We start from the raw sequence: 15,539 nt of genomic DNA, 5'->3' as shown, positions 1-15,539 counted from the left end.
TTGCCCTTTTCTGAACCTCTTTCAACTCTGTAATATCCTTTTTGAGGTGACATCACCAGAACCGTACAGAGTTTTCCTAAGGCAGTCGCACCACAGGTTTTGCAAGGCACGTGAGATCTGCCCTAAAAGCGCTGCTGTTTTCTATCCTAGGGGGCCAAGGTGTCACTGTCACTTCACTGGCTATAGCTGCAGCTGTTGTGGCCGGAGCTATTTCTCTCATCACTGTAGCTGTGGCACTGCATAGAAGGTATGACTGAATTACCGTAAACCTCTGGAAATGTTTTCTTCCTTTAAAAAAATGTATGTAGTCGCATTGACTCACTTAGAGGAAAAAAGCCAAAGTGAAGTAATAGAGTAGGACCAACTTTGTAATATTTTGGTTGGCCCTGTGAAGGCTTCTTGTGACCTTTGGGTTTATTCTCTTTTCAATTCTCTGCTCACGTAACTTTTCCAAGTGACACAAATGGACCTCTGGCCTCTTCTGCTGTTTCAGGGAAGCACAAGAGGTTAAGATTCTTAGTTTCCCCTTTGAAACATTAAGGGCCAAGCCCAACAGCCTTCAGCCTGGTGTGTTGTCCCATGCCTTCGCCTCTGTGTGCATTAGTGACATCCACATATATTATCTCTCCATGCCAGTACTTACAGCAGGGGTGGGTGGGGAAGCCGTGGTCCAACTCCCAGCAGTCCTAGCGCAGCCTGGAATGATGGGAGCTGGACTCTAGCAGCATCCCAAGGGCAACAGAGTCTGCACCTCTGACTCACAAGTGTGTCTTTCCTCCTTTGGTAAGGTTCTCTTGTTTCACAACAACTTCCTGCAAAGACTGAGCTGCTCCAAATGTGTAGCCAATTCAAGAACTGAAGATGGCCCCAGTTCTCTAGTCTCTAGCTACTTGAAATGCCTGCCCTGCCCCTTCAGCACTCGTGACCATTTGTTTTGCTTTTTGCTTCCTAGGTGCTTCAGGAGCAAGGAGGTCGTCTCCCTTTCTAGAGATAGTCGCTGTCCCCAGGATTGTCCCAAAGAAGGCCATAATCCTGACTCAAGTTAGCTCTCCCCAAGTTCTCTTCCAGGCCTAGCATCTCAGGAACCCAAACCACTGTGGCTCTGAATTAGTATTATTTTCAAGTTTAAAGATTTCTCAAATCATTCTTGCCAAATAATTTCGAGAGAATGCCCTTCCTCCCAATCTTTCTAGAGTGTTGCAAAGAAGATTTAACCGCTGAAGATTGGACGAACTCGGGGCTTCACTGGGTGCTCTGGGCACAGCCCATGGCATGGTTGGAGGAGAGAAAGGCACGTAGCACTCTCGGACTGGCCCTAAGGAGAAGCCTATACTGGCAACACTTGATGATCCCTGCTCTAGTCTGCCTCTGAAACACCACTCCAACTCTATGATTCTAACATAGGCTTTCTTTGCCTTACTGTTTTGAAAGGCTAATAGATTCCCAGCCAATAAAGGGACAGCCAGAGGTAGAAAGTTAGAAAATACCTGCAAATAGATTGGGGTCATATCAGGAGGGGTTTTTTAATGAAAGGAAGCAATTTTCTCTCACCCAGACACAAAGTTTGCTTATCTCCATCAGGGTTCCAATGCATGTGCAGTACAGTATGTCCATGAGCAAACTTGAAGCAGAAGAAATGGTTGGTGGGGAACTTGTGACATTCCCAATGCTGTTGGACTACAACTCCCATCATCCCTAACAGTTGTCCATACTGGTTGGGGCTGATGAGGAGTTAAGTCTTATGCCACCTGGAGAACCACATGTCCTGTCTCAAGAGTTAAGCAGTGCCACATCTGTTGTTGCCATTCCTCTGTTCCAAAAGCAAACACCTGAGACTACTTATTTTTATACTGTCAATGTTGCATTACAAACATCCATTTGTCTACTTTGCCCTTGGCTGCTTGTCTAGCCATGAACAAGGAAAGACAGAAGTATCTGTGTTCATTTGCCAGCTGGACCCAACAGGCCCTTGAAGTCTCAGCCTGAGCTTGGCAGTTCCTATCCTTGATTAATTACTGCTTAATCTATTCAAGGCCCAGGTGGCAGGTAATCCCGACACAAACTGATGGTGATCCAAGTTTAGTGTGTACTAGAGTTGATTCTGGGCACACCTCTTCCCTGCAAGAAGCTAAAATAATCTCATACAAGTTTAAGAATTAATCTTCGTAGAGGGTGGGGAGAGAAATACAACGAACTCTGCTTTGAAAATGTGCTGTTTATTTTGCAGCTGGAATACATGCAGGCTTCAAAAGGAATAAAACAGCCCAAAGGCAATAAGAACCAGCCTCACTGTCAGTACTGCAGTCTATTTATTAAATAGAGATCAGTATATTTTATTAAAATATGAACATGTGAGTAAGGAGATAATAATGCAGCCAAGAGAACAGCTCAGCAGTTGCCCCTTCCTGTAAGAGACAGGAAGCAAAACAGGTGCTTCCTCCAGCAGTTTGGAGAGAGTAGCTGTGAGTGGTGGATGGATTTAGAAAGCCAGGCTCTTCAATAAATTTATCATCATTGTTAGAATTGACTGGACTCCCACTTACAGCATCTGACCTATTAAACGGAGACCAAGGAAAGCAACGTTCAGACAACTCTGAGTCAGGTGGAGCAAAGGCCGGACTCAATAGAAGGCAGCTTCCAATGTCACTACCTGCTTCCAGTAGTGTCTGTTTATTATAAGGAATTTCCAGATAGCACTCCTAATTTGCTGCACCCAAAACCAGGGAGATAGTGTGGGAAGGCTTTCTATGATAAGAAGATATATGGCAACTAATAATTATGCTTATCAAGGTGTGGAGATGATGCGTGACTGAATGCTTCTCCTGGAGCATAACTCTTTCTTGGAGAGGCACTATCACACTAAGCAAAACCATGACTTAACATGAATGTGCTGGTGCTTAGGAAGGAGAGTGCAGCCGCTTTGCTCCTTCCTGGTTTTTTTTTTTTAGGTCACTGTTGCATAGAGCTAAGCCAGAGTCTGGCTCAGCACGTCATCAGAAACTGGGCTCTTCACCTAGCTACAATCAGAAGCCAAGTTTTGTCCTACGATTACAGATTGCAGTTAAGGGCATGAGACCTTACTCATGATCCCATAGAGGCCAAACCTTGGCTTAATTGCTATCACATGTTGACCTAATCAGTCTAGGGGGGAGCAAAGCAGGTGTGAACTCTTCTCAGGGAGCCATTACATTCAAGTGGTCATGGTAAGTCAGCCTGTGGCTTACCATAATGTGCAAAGCAGCATGTAGACTATCATTAACCAGGAGCTGGCCTGGTTTGATCATTTGTAAAAGACTCCAGCTCCCACTAGCTCCAGCCAGAATGGCCAATGGGCAAGGATGATGGGAGCTGTAGTCCAGCAATATCTGGAGGGTCACAGCTTGCCATGTGGAGCACGGTATGGGAATCCTCTCTTACTGAATCAAGGATTTAATGTTTGCGATGGAATTAGCTGTAGGAAATAAGGGATAAACCCCTCCACAAATACAAACGCAGACAAGGAAATGGGAAGCAGGTCAAGGTACTAGGAATTCTGCCATTTCAAGATTTCCTGGATGTAAACCTGCTTGGCATTTCACCATCCCTGCAGAGGTGAGGAGCAGAAGGCCCCACAGCTGGGAGCAAGGCCAAGAGGATCCCTCGAGAAACTGTCCTTTCACTTATGGCAAGCCTTGTCTAAAGCAGGAAGAGGCAAGTGTTGTTGCAATGTTGTCTCCTGTAAGCATAAATTCCAATAATATTTTCTCCCAGATACAATTTTGGGGAGAATAGCTTTTTAAGTTACACACACATATATATTTATATATATTTACTATAATCCTTAGCATGCAAGTGCTGCTACATGTGATCAAGATGAAATCAAGCCCTGGGCCACTGAGCAGCAAAAGTGGCAGGGAACCCACAATCCCCCTCCAGCCATCGAGGTCCAAAAGGACAGCCACTTACCTGTAATACTAAGGAGATACCGCACTCAAAAGAAAAAAAGAAAAGGCATTTACTTCAATGATACCAAAAAGTGCTCTCCATTGCACACAATCCCACTGTAGTACCAAAAGGCAGGTGATTCTTTCCCATGCAAGCAAATTTGGTGCTGCTCCTCCAGGGAGTGGAATTGGGATTGCCAGTCACAAGATCACACAAAGCCAGGCGTACGGTGCAGGCATCAAGGGGCAACCAGCAGCACTGGGGTGTTCAAAATGTTTTTGCACCAGCCAGTAGTTTCTGCCTAATGGAACCAGAGGTGATGATGCAACCACTCGCTATGGCCAAGATGATTTAAATGTACTTCATTGTATTTATAGTGAGAGGCTCTGGCCATGGAAGCTGCCAGGGTTCACCGCTGAAGCCCCATTCTCGGTGCCAGAGCTCATCTCTGGAATATAGCATAGTGAGTGCGTTCCAGCATGGGCAGAGCGCCTCCCCTTCACTACTGAGCAGCCACCAACCAGCCTCCCATTTGCCTGGGAATAAGAGGAAATGGCTCTCAGGGCAGAGGATGCCGCTTCCAGCTAGAGCACAACCCCAGCCGCTCCCATTCTAGAATTCAGGCACAGCATCCAAAAGATAAACCTCATTCTCCCCTTCCCATTAAAAAAAAATTGTATCAAAAGCTAAGTGAGGAAGACTTTTCACTTCTGTCAACATTCAACAGGTCTACAAATTCAGAATCAAGTGTGGTTTTTCTTTTTGTAGTACCAAAACAATTTAGGGGCCAAGATTTATTTGTATCACTTGAATCTGAGTATTACCCCCATCTCCCCCCCCCCTTTAAAAAATATAAATGCAGGATGTACACGAGGGGTGGTGAACATGGTGTCCCCCCGTCTGTTGTTGGACTCCAACTCCCATCATTCATCACCATAGGCTGTGTTTTCTAGGGCTGATGAGAGGTGCAGCCCAAAACCTCTGGAGGGTGCTAGGTTGAGCTGCACAAACCCCAAAATTGTGCCAGAATATTCAAGATGTGAAGTCCTTCTTAAACTCCAATGTGAATGAAGCAAAAGAGAGAATGTTTCATACAAGAGTCCGTAATACTGTCAAGGCAGCTGCAAGCACCAAATGGGAAGCTAGAGCGGAGCTGAAATGTGTTGCACAAAATACCACAAGTGTCGACTGGACTGCAACAAAGCACAGTGAAGGAGCCTGTGGGGAGGAGGGTGTCAGCTGAGGACAGCTGCTCCCTAGAAAACTAATGTGGCAGCAGCGAGCTCTCTGGCCTGTAGAGTGGGAGGCAAAAGCATCTGCAGTCTCGCACAGCTGACCTCAATGTGGTTGTGGGCCACTGCCTGTTATGCAATTTCCCCACTCTTACATCACAGCCGAGGCTCCAGCCGGAGTTTTGGCCTAGAACAGATGCATGCCTACACAGAGCAAGGTATTGGATCTGTCACACAACCAAACGGCAAACCCTGAGCTATAAATAGAAATCAGCCCCCGGCCGACTCTTGCGGGCTCCTCAGCAGGAGAGCTGCCTGGGAAACAACTGGAAGAACACACACGTAGAGGCCATCAAACAAGGCCACTGTACGGCACTGACCCCCGTCACGGTTGGGAGTTGGCAGCTGAATGGAAGAGTCCAAATCTCTCTTTCTCTCTGTTGTGCGGGAATGCCCAGCTACATTGGCATTGCAGAGCAGCAAGCAGATAATGAGCCCAAGGGCCAGCCATGGCCTCAGAACCTGTAGAAGCAGAACTTTGAAAAAGACTTGATATATAAGGGTTGTGGGATGCATAGAGACAGGGGAAGGGAGGAGTCAAGAGACAACTTCATTCAGTTGAGCCACAGAAGGGCTGGTCCCTTGGCCACTCCGCATCAGGCTAAGCACTGTTAGGAAGCTTTGCAAATACAGTAATGCAACGGGGAAATCTGTGCTTCTTATCTCTTCAGTTTACATCAGGCAACTTCAGTTTATATCCTGCCAGCACCAGGAGATGTGCTGGATCAAGCCCTCTGGCTGCCTGGTGGAGTAGTGGTAAGGTGATGCCCTTCCAGAGTGCCAGTCCTCAGCTACATCTCACTGGGAAAGAACCCCAGCTTAGCTATGGACATTTCCTTTCTGAGACGCATGATTTCCCAGTACATCAATTCCACTGCAAGAGGAGAGAGAGAGGAGAGGAGAGTGAAGCACCAGAGAGAGCCATAAAGTAGAAGACAAGTACGCCTGTTTGCTCTACACCGGGGTGGAGAATCTGTGGCCCTCCAGATGTTGTTGGATGACAACTTACATCACCCCGAACCACTGATTGTGCTGGCTGGGGCTAATGGGAGCTGGTATCCAATAGATTCTACATCCTCCTTTTGGAAAAGCCAACCCATCTGAGCAACATGGCAGGCTGATGTTCAGCTTGTCTTTTTTTAAAAAAAATACATTGATTTTTTTGCATACCACCCATCATCCATTAACATTAGAAGCAGCACCTTCTGAATGTCACTAATAAATGTCACTAATGTAGCTAATGAAGGCTAAGGATTGGCAAAGCTAACCCTTGTGGGTTAGAGGCATGGTGTTAGCATACTCTTTTTAAGCATGTGCTTTGATATTTCTGACACCGCATCCTTCCCCATTCACTGGTCTGCCGACTATCTGTGGACCAGAGTTTGACTTCAAAGGGGCCAAATTCTACCAGGCTCAAACCTGGACTTGCAGCCATCCTAACTTCAGCTTCACCTTGCTCATCTCGGTTTATTTGGTTTCCCTGCCCCTCACTTTGCATTCTGCCTCACACCTCATTTGGCTAGAGTAGGAATGTCATTCATCTCCAGCCTCCCTTGCGTAAAAATGACAAGCTGTGCACATGGGGTGGAGAAGAATCGAACCATCTCTTTTGGGAGCTCCTCACTAAGTCTCTGAATGAAAAGCTGAGCTCTGAGTCAGCAGTTCCTCCATGCTAGGAAGTGGTTGCACAGTCTTAGGAGCTAGCCAGTAAGCAACAAGGGAGCAGCCAAGACTTCACATCCAAAATGGGAAAGGCCAACACATCACTTACCATCCTGCCTCACCAGTCCCTGCTGGATGTAACGGATATAGGTGAAGAAGTTGCATACTGCTGTAATCTGGAAAAATAAAGAGGGAGGGAATATTGGTTAGAATGTTGGACTAGAACCAGGGAGACCAGGGTTCAAATCCACACTCAGCCATGAGGCTCACTGGATGATTTTGGGCCAGGCACGGCCTCTTAAGCCTAACCTACCTCACAAGGTTGTTGTGAGGATAAAATGAAAAGGGGTGACGGACCATGTATACCACCGTGGGCTCCATGGAGAAAAAGTGGGATATAAATATAATAAAATATTATTATTATTATTAATAACAACAACAATTGACATACTTATAACTAAAATATTTACAATATATTGATATACATTTATAAGTTACTATATGGGGGGAATAGAATGAAGAGAGGTAACTTCTCAGAACCATTTGCAGACTTCCACTGAAAAAGTAAGACAGCATTTTATTTTATTACTTGAAACCCTTAATGAATTCCTTAAATGAAAAATGGAACAGTGTTATGTGGATATCTTCAGTCTAACAGCAAACTCTGTTGGTGAGCGCTGATAGATTGGAGCCAAACCCCAAAGTTTATAGAAGTGCAATTTATTTTTTAAAACCTACTGAGGAAAAACCCACAAAAAACAGCCCAATGCAGACTGAGCCTGACCAAAAGAATGCTGTGTGTCAGTTGGGAAAGCAAAATGGAACCAGGTTTTTATTTTGGGTGAGGCGGGTAGCAAGAAGTGAATGCCTTGCTAGAACCCTTTAGCATCTTGGAGGATCACATGACTGGCTGGGTCCATGAAGAGGAGATCCTCAGCTGGGAACAGGTCCCACTTGTGTAATATCCAACACTTCACAGCTTACTTAATGCATCTGATGAATTCAGCTCTGGTTGAGCCTGAAAAATACATGTCCGACTGAAAAACACAGTTTGTTTTGTACCTGAGCAGTATGTACAAGAGCACTGGGTGCTTCAGAAATGGCAGAAGGGCATCATGTTCTCAGCAAAACAAAAGACTGCACATCTGTAGTGCAAGCGTTAACTTCCACAGGATCGTGCTGCGGACCAGACAGTTCCAATGTGATGGTTGTTGCCCCTGCCCCTATGCAAATAATCTCAGGGCTTCTTGGGATACTTACCCTGGCCCTGCAGGAAGGGGAGATGTAGTAGTAATTCCCAGAGTCTCCCAGCTTGATGCGATGCCTACAGGCCCGAGACAGGCCACTTAGAGCACATTTCCTGTAAAAGGGGAGAAAGAAAAGGCAGGTTGTCCTCAAAAGACCGTTCATCAAATGAATGAAGAAGAAAGAGAGAAGCCAAACTATGCTAGTGATTAGTGAAAGCCAAACCAAGAGCACCAAACAGTTTAATGCATGATGTTATTGAGAACTTTGGGATATGGAATTTTAGAGACATATTCTTCAAGATACTGTACATCATATTCTTGTTTCATCACTTGCAGTTATTTGCTATCCCTAGCAAACAGGTGATACAGTGATGAAGGCGGCAATCCTACACATATTTCTTAGGCAAGAAGCCCCACTGAACTCAATAGGGCTTACTTATGAGCAGTGCTTTTTTCTGGGGGGCACATGCCCCTAAACATTTTGTGAATCTAAATTTGGCCTCACTGAGGCACAGTATTTCAATATGAGTAGAAAAATGAGAATACCTCAACATTTTTTTAGGGGGGGGAAGCACTGCTTATGAGTAAGCATGCTTAGGATTGGGTCATGTGTGAAATGGAGGCTTCCCAGGCTACTTGCAGGCAGGCAAACTTTCTTGCATCTGTGTTTGAAAGTGAAAAATGTTAGTGAAGCATTAGGTACATTACTGACAGTTCTGAAAGCCAAGTGGGTTTAATATTCCAGAATAACATTGAAAATTATTGGCAGAAGTCTCTCTAGGCTTTCATACCCAGCACCACAGAAAGTCAGACCATCAATTTCAAAGAGAATTCCAAGCAAGGATGACTGATATGCTTTCAGTGGGTTAACCATCAGGAATTTTTAAGAGTTACTTTCTAGTTCCAACTTCAAGGCCATTAATAAGTAGGAAAGTTAGTAACGTATTAGTGGAGCAAGGCATCCTTTCATCGTTGGCTTAAAATAAGTAACTTACGTTACAATTTGGGACCGGAAACCACTGTGAGAAGAAACAAGAGGAGGAAACCCAAATCAGGATGAAAATACAGAAGGTGTTCTGTTTGGCATGCCCCAGAAAACATGGTTGGTGCTGGAGAAATACTTTTTTAAAAAAGAGGGGAGAGAAAATCCATGTGATTTCAGCCATGCCCTTGGCTTCTGATACTATGGAAGGTATGTCTTCACCTACATGAGCTGCTGCTCAGAAACAGGAGAACCTTGAGGTTAACCTGCCCAACAGCTTGCGAGACTCTGCTCTCCATCCTGTTGAGACTAGACAAGTGGGGGCATAAGTCAGAACGATTTCAGTGATGGCACAAAGACTGGACTGCCTCCCTGTGGATACTCACCAGGCTCCCTTGCTTTCTGATTTTTAAGTATGCAATAAAGAGCTTTTCATTTGAACAAATTTTTAATGATCAGTATTCTCTTGTTTTTATGGCTCGCTGCCTTTTTAGCTTGATATATAATTCTAGCGTTATTCTATGAGGTGTATTCCTTTGTTATTCCTCCTTTCACGGAAGGCTCTTTGCACTCAAAAAGCATCCCTGCATGCATAGATGAATTTATAACTCCACTGTTCCAAATGTACCAAAATGTCCCCCACCCCACCCCCGCAACAACCTTCTGGGGCAGCAGTTATTAAGCACAGGGATTTCCTGGTGGTGGCACCTTTTTCATTAGTATTGGGTATTATTGTTTTACATATTTATAAATGACTTCATGACCTGAGGCTATGAAAGCAGTGTCCTAGATAAATAATAAGTAATAATACAAAAAAAATCTAAAAATAAAAATATCTGCAAACCTTTATGGGGAATCTGTGGCACTCCAGATGCTGTTGAACTCCAACTCCCATCAGTCCAAATCAGAATGGCCAATAGCAATAATGGGAGCTTCTAGTCCAACATCAGAGCCAGAGGTTCCCCTCCCGCTTTATAACTCCCTTCTGGTTCACCTATTTTATTGCCAAATTCATTCCAATGCAGCTTTATTTTTGTGCCCGTTCAAGGTTTCATTCCCCTCCCCACTTTTGCTGCCATTGATTCCTTCCCTGCTTTGATTTCTCCATCCTATCTTGTGAGTCACATGGTGCATGCTGAAAAGCGGGATATAAAAGGAAGGAATAAACCAGCTGCACTCCATGAACAGCTAACCAGCATTTCCCTCAGCTAGGCAACTGCTCCTGGAGCAGTGAAGGAGGCCAGATGTGGATCTGTGTAAGGAGGGAGGGGAAGGAGCAGAGGCGGCCTATATTTCCTTACTTTGGTCCGCCGCATTCAATGGCCGACACCTTCACCACAGGCAGCGCCTGGGTAGCCACGGGTTCAATGGTGAGCGTGTTCTGCTCCACAGCTGCCTGAATCAGCTCCGAGAGCTGCAACAAATAAAACAAAGGCAGGGAAATCAAGGCAAGGTTCCAGGAGGGAGCAGTTGCTGGAACAAATCCCAGGCGTGCCAGCTCTCTCAAAACCTCTGTCCAAACCTTTTTGAAATCTCACCTCATGCTTAGTAAAGTCCAGACATGGGCCAACATCTTCCTGGTAAATCCTTTCGAGGAAAGAAGATGATTTATCTAAAGATGGAGACTCTTTCCAAGCCTGGAATTCGGCAAACAAGATGGAATCCACCTACGGCGACAAAGAAACACAGAAGAGCAGGCAATGGGGTGAGGGGAGAGACAAAGGAGTCAGCAGGGTTTAGAGTACAAGAACCAAGAGGCTACCTCAGACTAAGCAGTATTTGGTGTGCAACCTGTGAGGCAAACAAGCAGAGTAAGTGTGGCCTGTGGGTCAAAACAGCAGACTTCATTGCCTTGGAATCTGTAAGACTCCAGACACGAAGCAATGTCTACAAGAAGAAAAAGAGGGCCATGCCAAGGGAAACAGCATTAGGAGACAGCATACTTTCTATCCATCCTAATACCAGATAAATTTAAGCAATGGGAGCATTTATCTTTAGCTGCAAAATGCCCAGCCAGTATGTGCGCACCCACCCACCGCAGGAGCTGTGGAAGGTTAATTTCTTCTTCAGGATGAATGCTTACTGTTGCCACCCAGATGTTTTGGATTCCCGACTCCCATCAGTCACCATGGCCAATGGCCAGGGAGTTCGAGGCCATTGACATCTGGAGGGCCACAGGTTCCCCAGCCCTGTGCCAATGGGAGATAGAAGAACAGCAGCCACTAAGCGGGTTTATTCCACTGCCATCCTATGTGGTGCCAGTCTGCTGTGAGCTTAGCTGCCACCTTGCTTTGCTGGAGAGAACTCACTTCCCATCCAAGCAAACAAGGGTCACCCAAAGTCCAGGCGGGGGAACAGGCAAATTTTATCGTGCTGATCTTGGGCCCAATTCCAGAACCCAGAAACAAGCATGTTGGGAGGGGAAAGCAGCATAAGGAGCCCCGCATTGAAGGCCTTTTATGGGACACTGCAGAAAGGCAAAAATACTCCAGGGAGCAGGCTCACAAGACAAAAGACACCCATAGTTTAAATTTGCAAGGGGACAGGTAAGCCCCGATTCTTTGAAGATTCTGGTCACCTCTTTCTCCGCAATTACTTTCTGGTTTCTGAGCTCCTGGGTTTCCACACTGTGGAACTGTCACATATTACATCCTATGCCCTTTCAAAATGTGTTTTTTTTTGTGGGAGGGGGAGCACTATTGGGCTGTTTTTTTTATTATTAGGTATTTTTGGTTTTATATCTTGATTTTATTCTGTGAATCGTTCTGAGACCCCCCAGGTATAGGGTGTTATAATAATAATAATAATAATAATAATAATAATAATAATAATAATAATAATATCCAAAGGCAAGAATACTTCTGCTTTTTCTAACACTGTTTTAAAATCCAGAAGTGACTCCAGATTCTCCCTCTTCAGCCAGAAAGTCACTGACTTGATTCCCCAACCACTCCCAGCATGCCTTGCTCTAAAAGACATACACCAGAGTTTAGGGCACCCTGAGATTCAAGGCCTATCAGCAAAAGCAGTGCTATTTTTCTAGAGAAGGAGTTGCCAGAACTCACCATGAAATCCTCCCTTATAATGACAATGGCGCCCACCAGAGAGGTGCCAGAACTGAGTTCTGGCTGAACAAATGCCCTGAGCAAAAGCAACTGTACTATGCTGTGTCCATTGCATCTTTAAACGATCTAGCTGCTTCCCAAGCTGAATATTTAAGAAGAGTTTGTTCCCAGTTACAACACAGGCACAAGTGGAATGTAGCCACGAATAAAGTTTCTCCTGCCCCCCCCAGGGAAAGGTCTCAACCAACAGCATACAAGCGCTATGTTACAGAGACTGCTCACCTGATACCAGGAGGCAACTTCAGAGCCACAATATGGGGTGAGGGAAGGGGGGAAACAATTAAAGAGAAAACAGAACAAAAATGGGTGTTAGTATTAAAGAAAGACAATACTTTGGCCACCTCATGAGAAGAGAAGAATCCTTGGAAAAGACCCTGATGTTGGGAAAGATGGAGGGCACTAGGAGAAGGGGACGACAGAGGACGAGATGGTTGGACAGTGTTCTCGAAGCTACGAACATGAGTTTGACCAAACTGCGGGAGGCAGTGCAAGACAGGAGTGCCTGGCGTGCTATGGTCCATGGGGTCACGAAGAGTCGGACACGACTAAACGACTAAACAACAACAACAAATTAAAGAAAGAACGGAAAGGGGTGGGGAGATGTAAGAGGCTACTGCACCCAAGCCTTCCCGATGTCAAGGAGAACGAGGCTCTTGTGCCCTTGAGTGGTTTTGTAGAAGAGATTTCACCTCAAGCTTGCTTAAAAGGCTTTGCCTGCCAAAACAATCTCTTTGCCAGAGAGACTAGAAAAGCGTGTGAGCCCCGTCCTCCTCCTCCTCCCCAGCGGGTCACCCTGCTGCCACCCCAAACGGAGAGAGAGATTACCTGCCATGAGAGAGAAGAGGAGAAGGAAGAGTCTGATGCCAGGGACTGCCAGCCTGGCTCATAGGTGATGTGGATAGCCTTCGCAGGGACGATACAGAGAAGGAGGGAGAGGAGGGTGGGCACCCCAGACTTTGAGGAATGGGAGGGTCAGACAGATAGGCAGACAAGGTAGCAGGGTCAGGAAGGAAGAAGAGACAGAAAGACAAGGAGAGAAAGCAAAACGGTGTGAGAGGGAGAGAAGATTTGGAAGAGGAAGACTCCGTTCATAAGAAAGCACAAAGCCCCAGGAAGCTGCATAAAGGTGGTGGTCAAAGCAACTCAATGAATTTTTCAGGTCCTTGCCTACACCTGCTTTTAAGGTCCCCCTCAACCACATTCCTAGTGCAATTACAGCTTGCATTGTTGGCTCTGGCCTGGGACAGCTAAATAACCTGGCCAGGCTTATGCAACCCATGAAGAGAGGTCAGTTTAAGGCTATTCAATTGCTTTCTGTAGAAGGGTCTGCAAGTTTCAAGATAAAAAAGACCTTTCCCTTCTGAACCCTAACCTTACCCCATACCCCACTCATGTGCACACACCCCAATGTGATGGATGCTAAGTAGCCCCTTCTCCCAAAACCTCAAGCGAGACTGCTGACCCATAAACTTGACCCACCTCTTTGAACTCACTGCTGACTGGCTCCACAGGCAGGCCTTGGCTGGCGGCAGTGGCAGCGCCTGCACTGCTGGTGCTCTTATTCCGCCCGTGCCCTTTTCTGAAGACTGCCTTGGAGGGGCTCTGGAGCTGGGGGTGCAACTCCCGGTTGGGGGAAGAAGGCGTTGACGTGATGACCAGAGTCTTCAAGGCAGTCACCTCCGCCTGCAGCATGTCAATCTGGGTGGCAGGAGACAAAAAGGGATCACCGGTGCCATGTTCCCCATTCATCGCAGGACCTAGTTCCACGCAGGAAGCAGGTGCTCTGAATGTGATCCAGGGACCTGCCTGCCTGTTTCCTGCAGAACATGTAATGGCTCACCCAAACCCACTCAGTTCTGTTCTCTAAAAAGGAAAAGGGAGTCTGGTGAAGTCAAGAGCATCAAGCTGTGCAGCTTAAGCTGCATGTGCTCCTTGTTCCATGCAGGTGCAGAAATTTATCTAAAATATTTTTTAAAAAATCTAGTGCTTAAGAGCACAAAGGTAAGACTGAAAGTGCATGAGTAATGCCTTGCAAAATCTCAGAAGCCAGAGGTGGGTCAGATATCCAGAGGTCAGGAGGCATGGGTCGCACAAAGTTATTCACCCTCATGTCATACTAATGTGATTGTTCCATCAGGGCAAGGATAAAGAGGTAAATTTTCTGCATTTTCTGAAAGCTGCACAGTGAAGGTGCCTGATGCAGATCTATGAGGAGGAACACTACAACTTAACAGAGGAATAATGAAATATGCAAAACTAAGTGTATTTTAAACAAAATAAAAGAATTCCTTCCAGTAGCACCTTAGAGACCAACTAAGTTTCTCATTGGTATGAGCTTTCGTGCGCATGCACACTTCTTCAGATACACTGAAACAGAAGTCACCAGACCCCCACATATAGTGAGAGGGTGGGGAGGGGCACCACTCAAAAGGGTGGTGAGAAACACGGTCTGTTTATGACTGCATTTGGTCTTACAGGAAGAATTTATGACTGTTTACAACTGCAAATTGGTCCCATAGGAAAAGCAATGGGTGAGATGGCTAAAGATAAGCTTTATCATGTATAATGAGATGATAATCCAATGTCTTTATTTAGACCAGGTTTCTCTGTGGTTCTAAGTTTGGTGATAAATTGCAGTTCAGCAACTTCTCTTTCCAGTCTATTTCTGAAATTCTTTTGTAATAAGACAGCTACTTTGAGATCTTGTATAGAATGTCCAGGGAGACTGAAGTGTTCTCCTACTAGTATAAGTTCATTTTATTATGGATACAGGTTGCCAAATTCAGCTCTCACTGATTCGGAATTTTTATTTGCACAGTATGCTAACATGGTCCCCACACACTTATATCTGGGAAGCTGCATAGCTGCCAAGTTTTCCCTTTTCTCGCGAGAAAGCCTATTCAGCATAAGGGAAAATCCCTTAAAAAAAGGGATAACTTGGCAGCTATGGGGAAGCTGTGCTGTGGGTATTTTTCACCTGCCCCTCACCAGCCTGGGCTGTCTGTTAGGAGTGCACTTTCAAAAAACCTAGTCACTTCTGTGTTGAACATATGTGAGCTGGTACAGTCCTAGCCACAGTTTCCTATCCCGCCCCACCCCCACCCCACACTTCTAAAATGGGAAGGTTAAAATGTCAAAATATTTGGACTTGAAACTCAGCACTTCTCGGGCATCTAATAAATAAATACACTCAAGAATCCAGCTTGTGTGAAGAGACAGAAAGCATTTGCTTTGCCTAGGACCTGTCAACAGGTGGCACTGCAGCCATATGGTAATGAGATTTTTTTTATTACTACAATTCTGGACT

The 15,539-nt window shown here is 45.5% G+C and overlaps 1 protein-coding gene across 6 annotated transcripts in view; it reads right to left on the bottom strand.

Annotated features, from left to right (window-relative positions):
• Positions 1-2,200: 2,200 nt before the first annotated feature.
• The window catches only part of RAB3IL1 (RAB3A interacting protein like 1), a 32,006-nt gene continuing 18,667 nt past the window's right edge, over positions 2,201-15,539 (bottom strand). The window contains exons 5-11 of one of the 6 annotated variants that reach the window (XM_035123320.2): positions 13,712-13,930; positions 10,646-10,774; positions 10,409-10,521; positions 9,121-9,144; positions 8,139-8,238; positions 6,988-7,054; positions 2,201-6,090 (exon numbers count right to left, since the gene is read on the bottom strand). In XM_035123320.2, the coding sequence (XP_034979211.1) occupies positions 6,008-6,090; positions 6,988-7,054; positions 8,139-8,238; positions 9,121-9,144; positions 10,409-10,521; positions 10,646-10,774; positions 13,712-13,930 (735 nt within the window). In that variant the 3' untranslated portion in view covers positions 2,201-6,007. The other 5 variants (XM_035123351.2, XM_035123331.2, XM_035123359.2 and 2 more) reach the window with 5 other exon arrangements.

Source organism: Zootoca vivipara, chromosome 1, assembly GCF_963506605.1.
Source record: "Zootoca vivipara chromosome 1, rZooViv1.1, whole genome shotgun sequence".
In the NCBI taxonomy this organism is placed as follows: Eukaryota; Metazoa; Chordata; class Lepidosauria; order Squamata; family Lacertidae; genus Zootoca; species Zootoca vivipara.
This window is presented reverse-complemented; position numbering and strand designations above follow the sequence as displayed.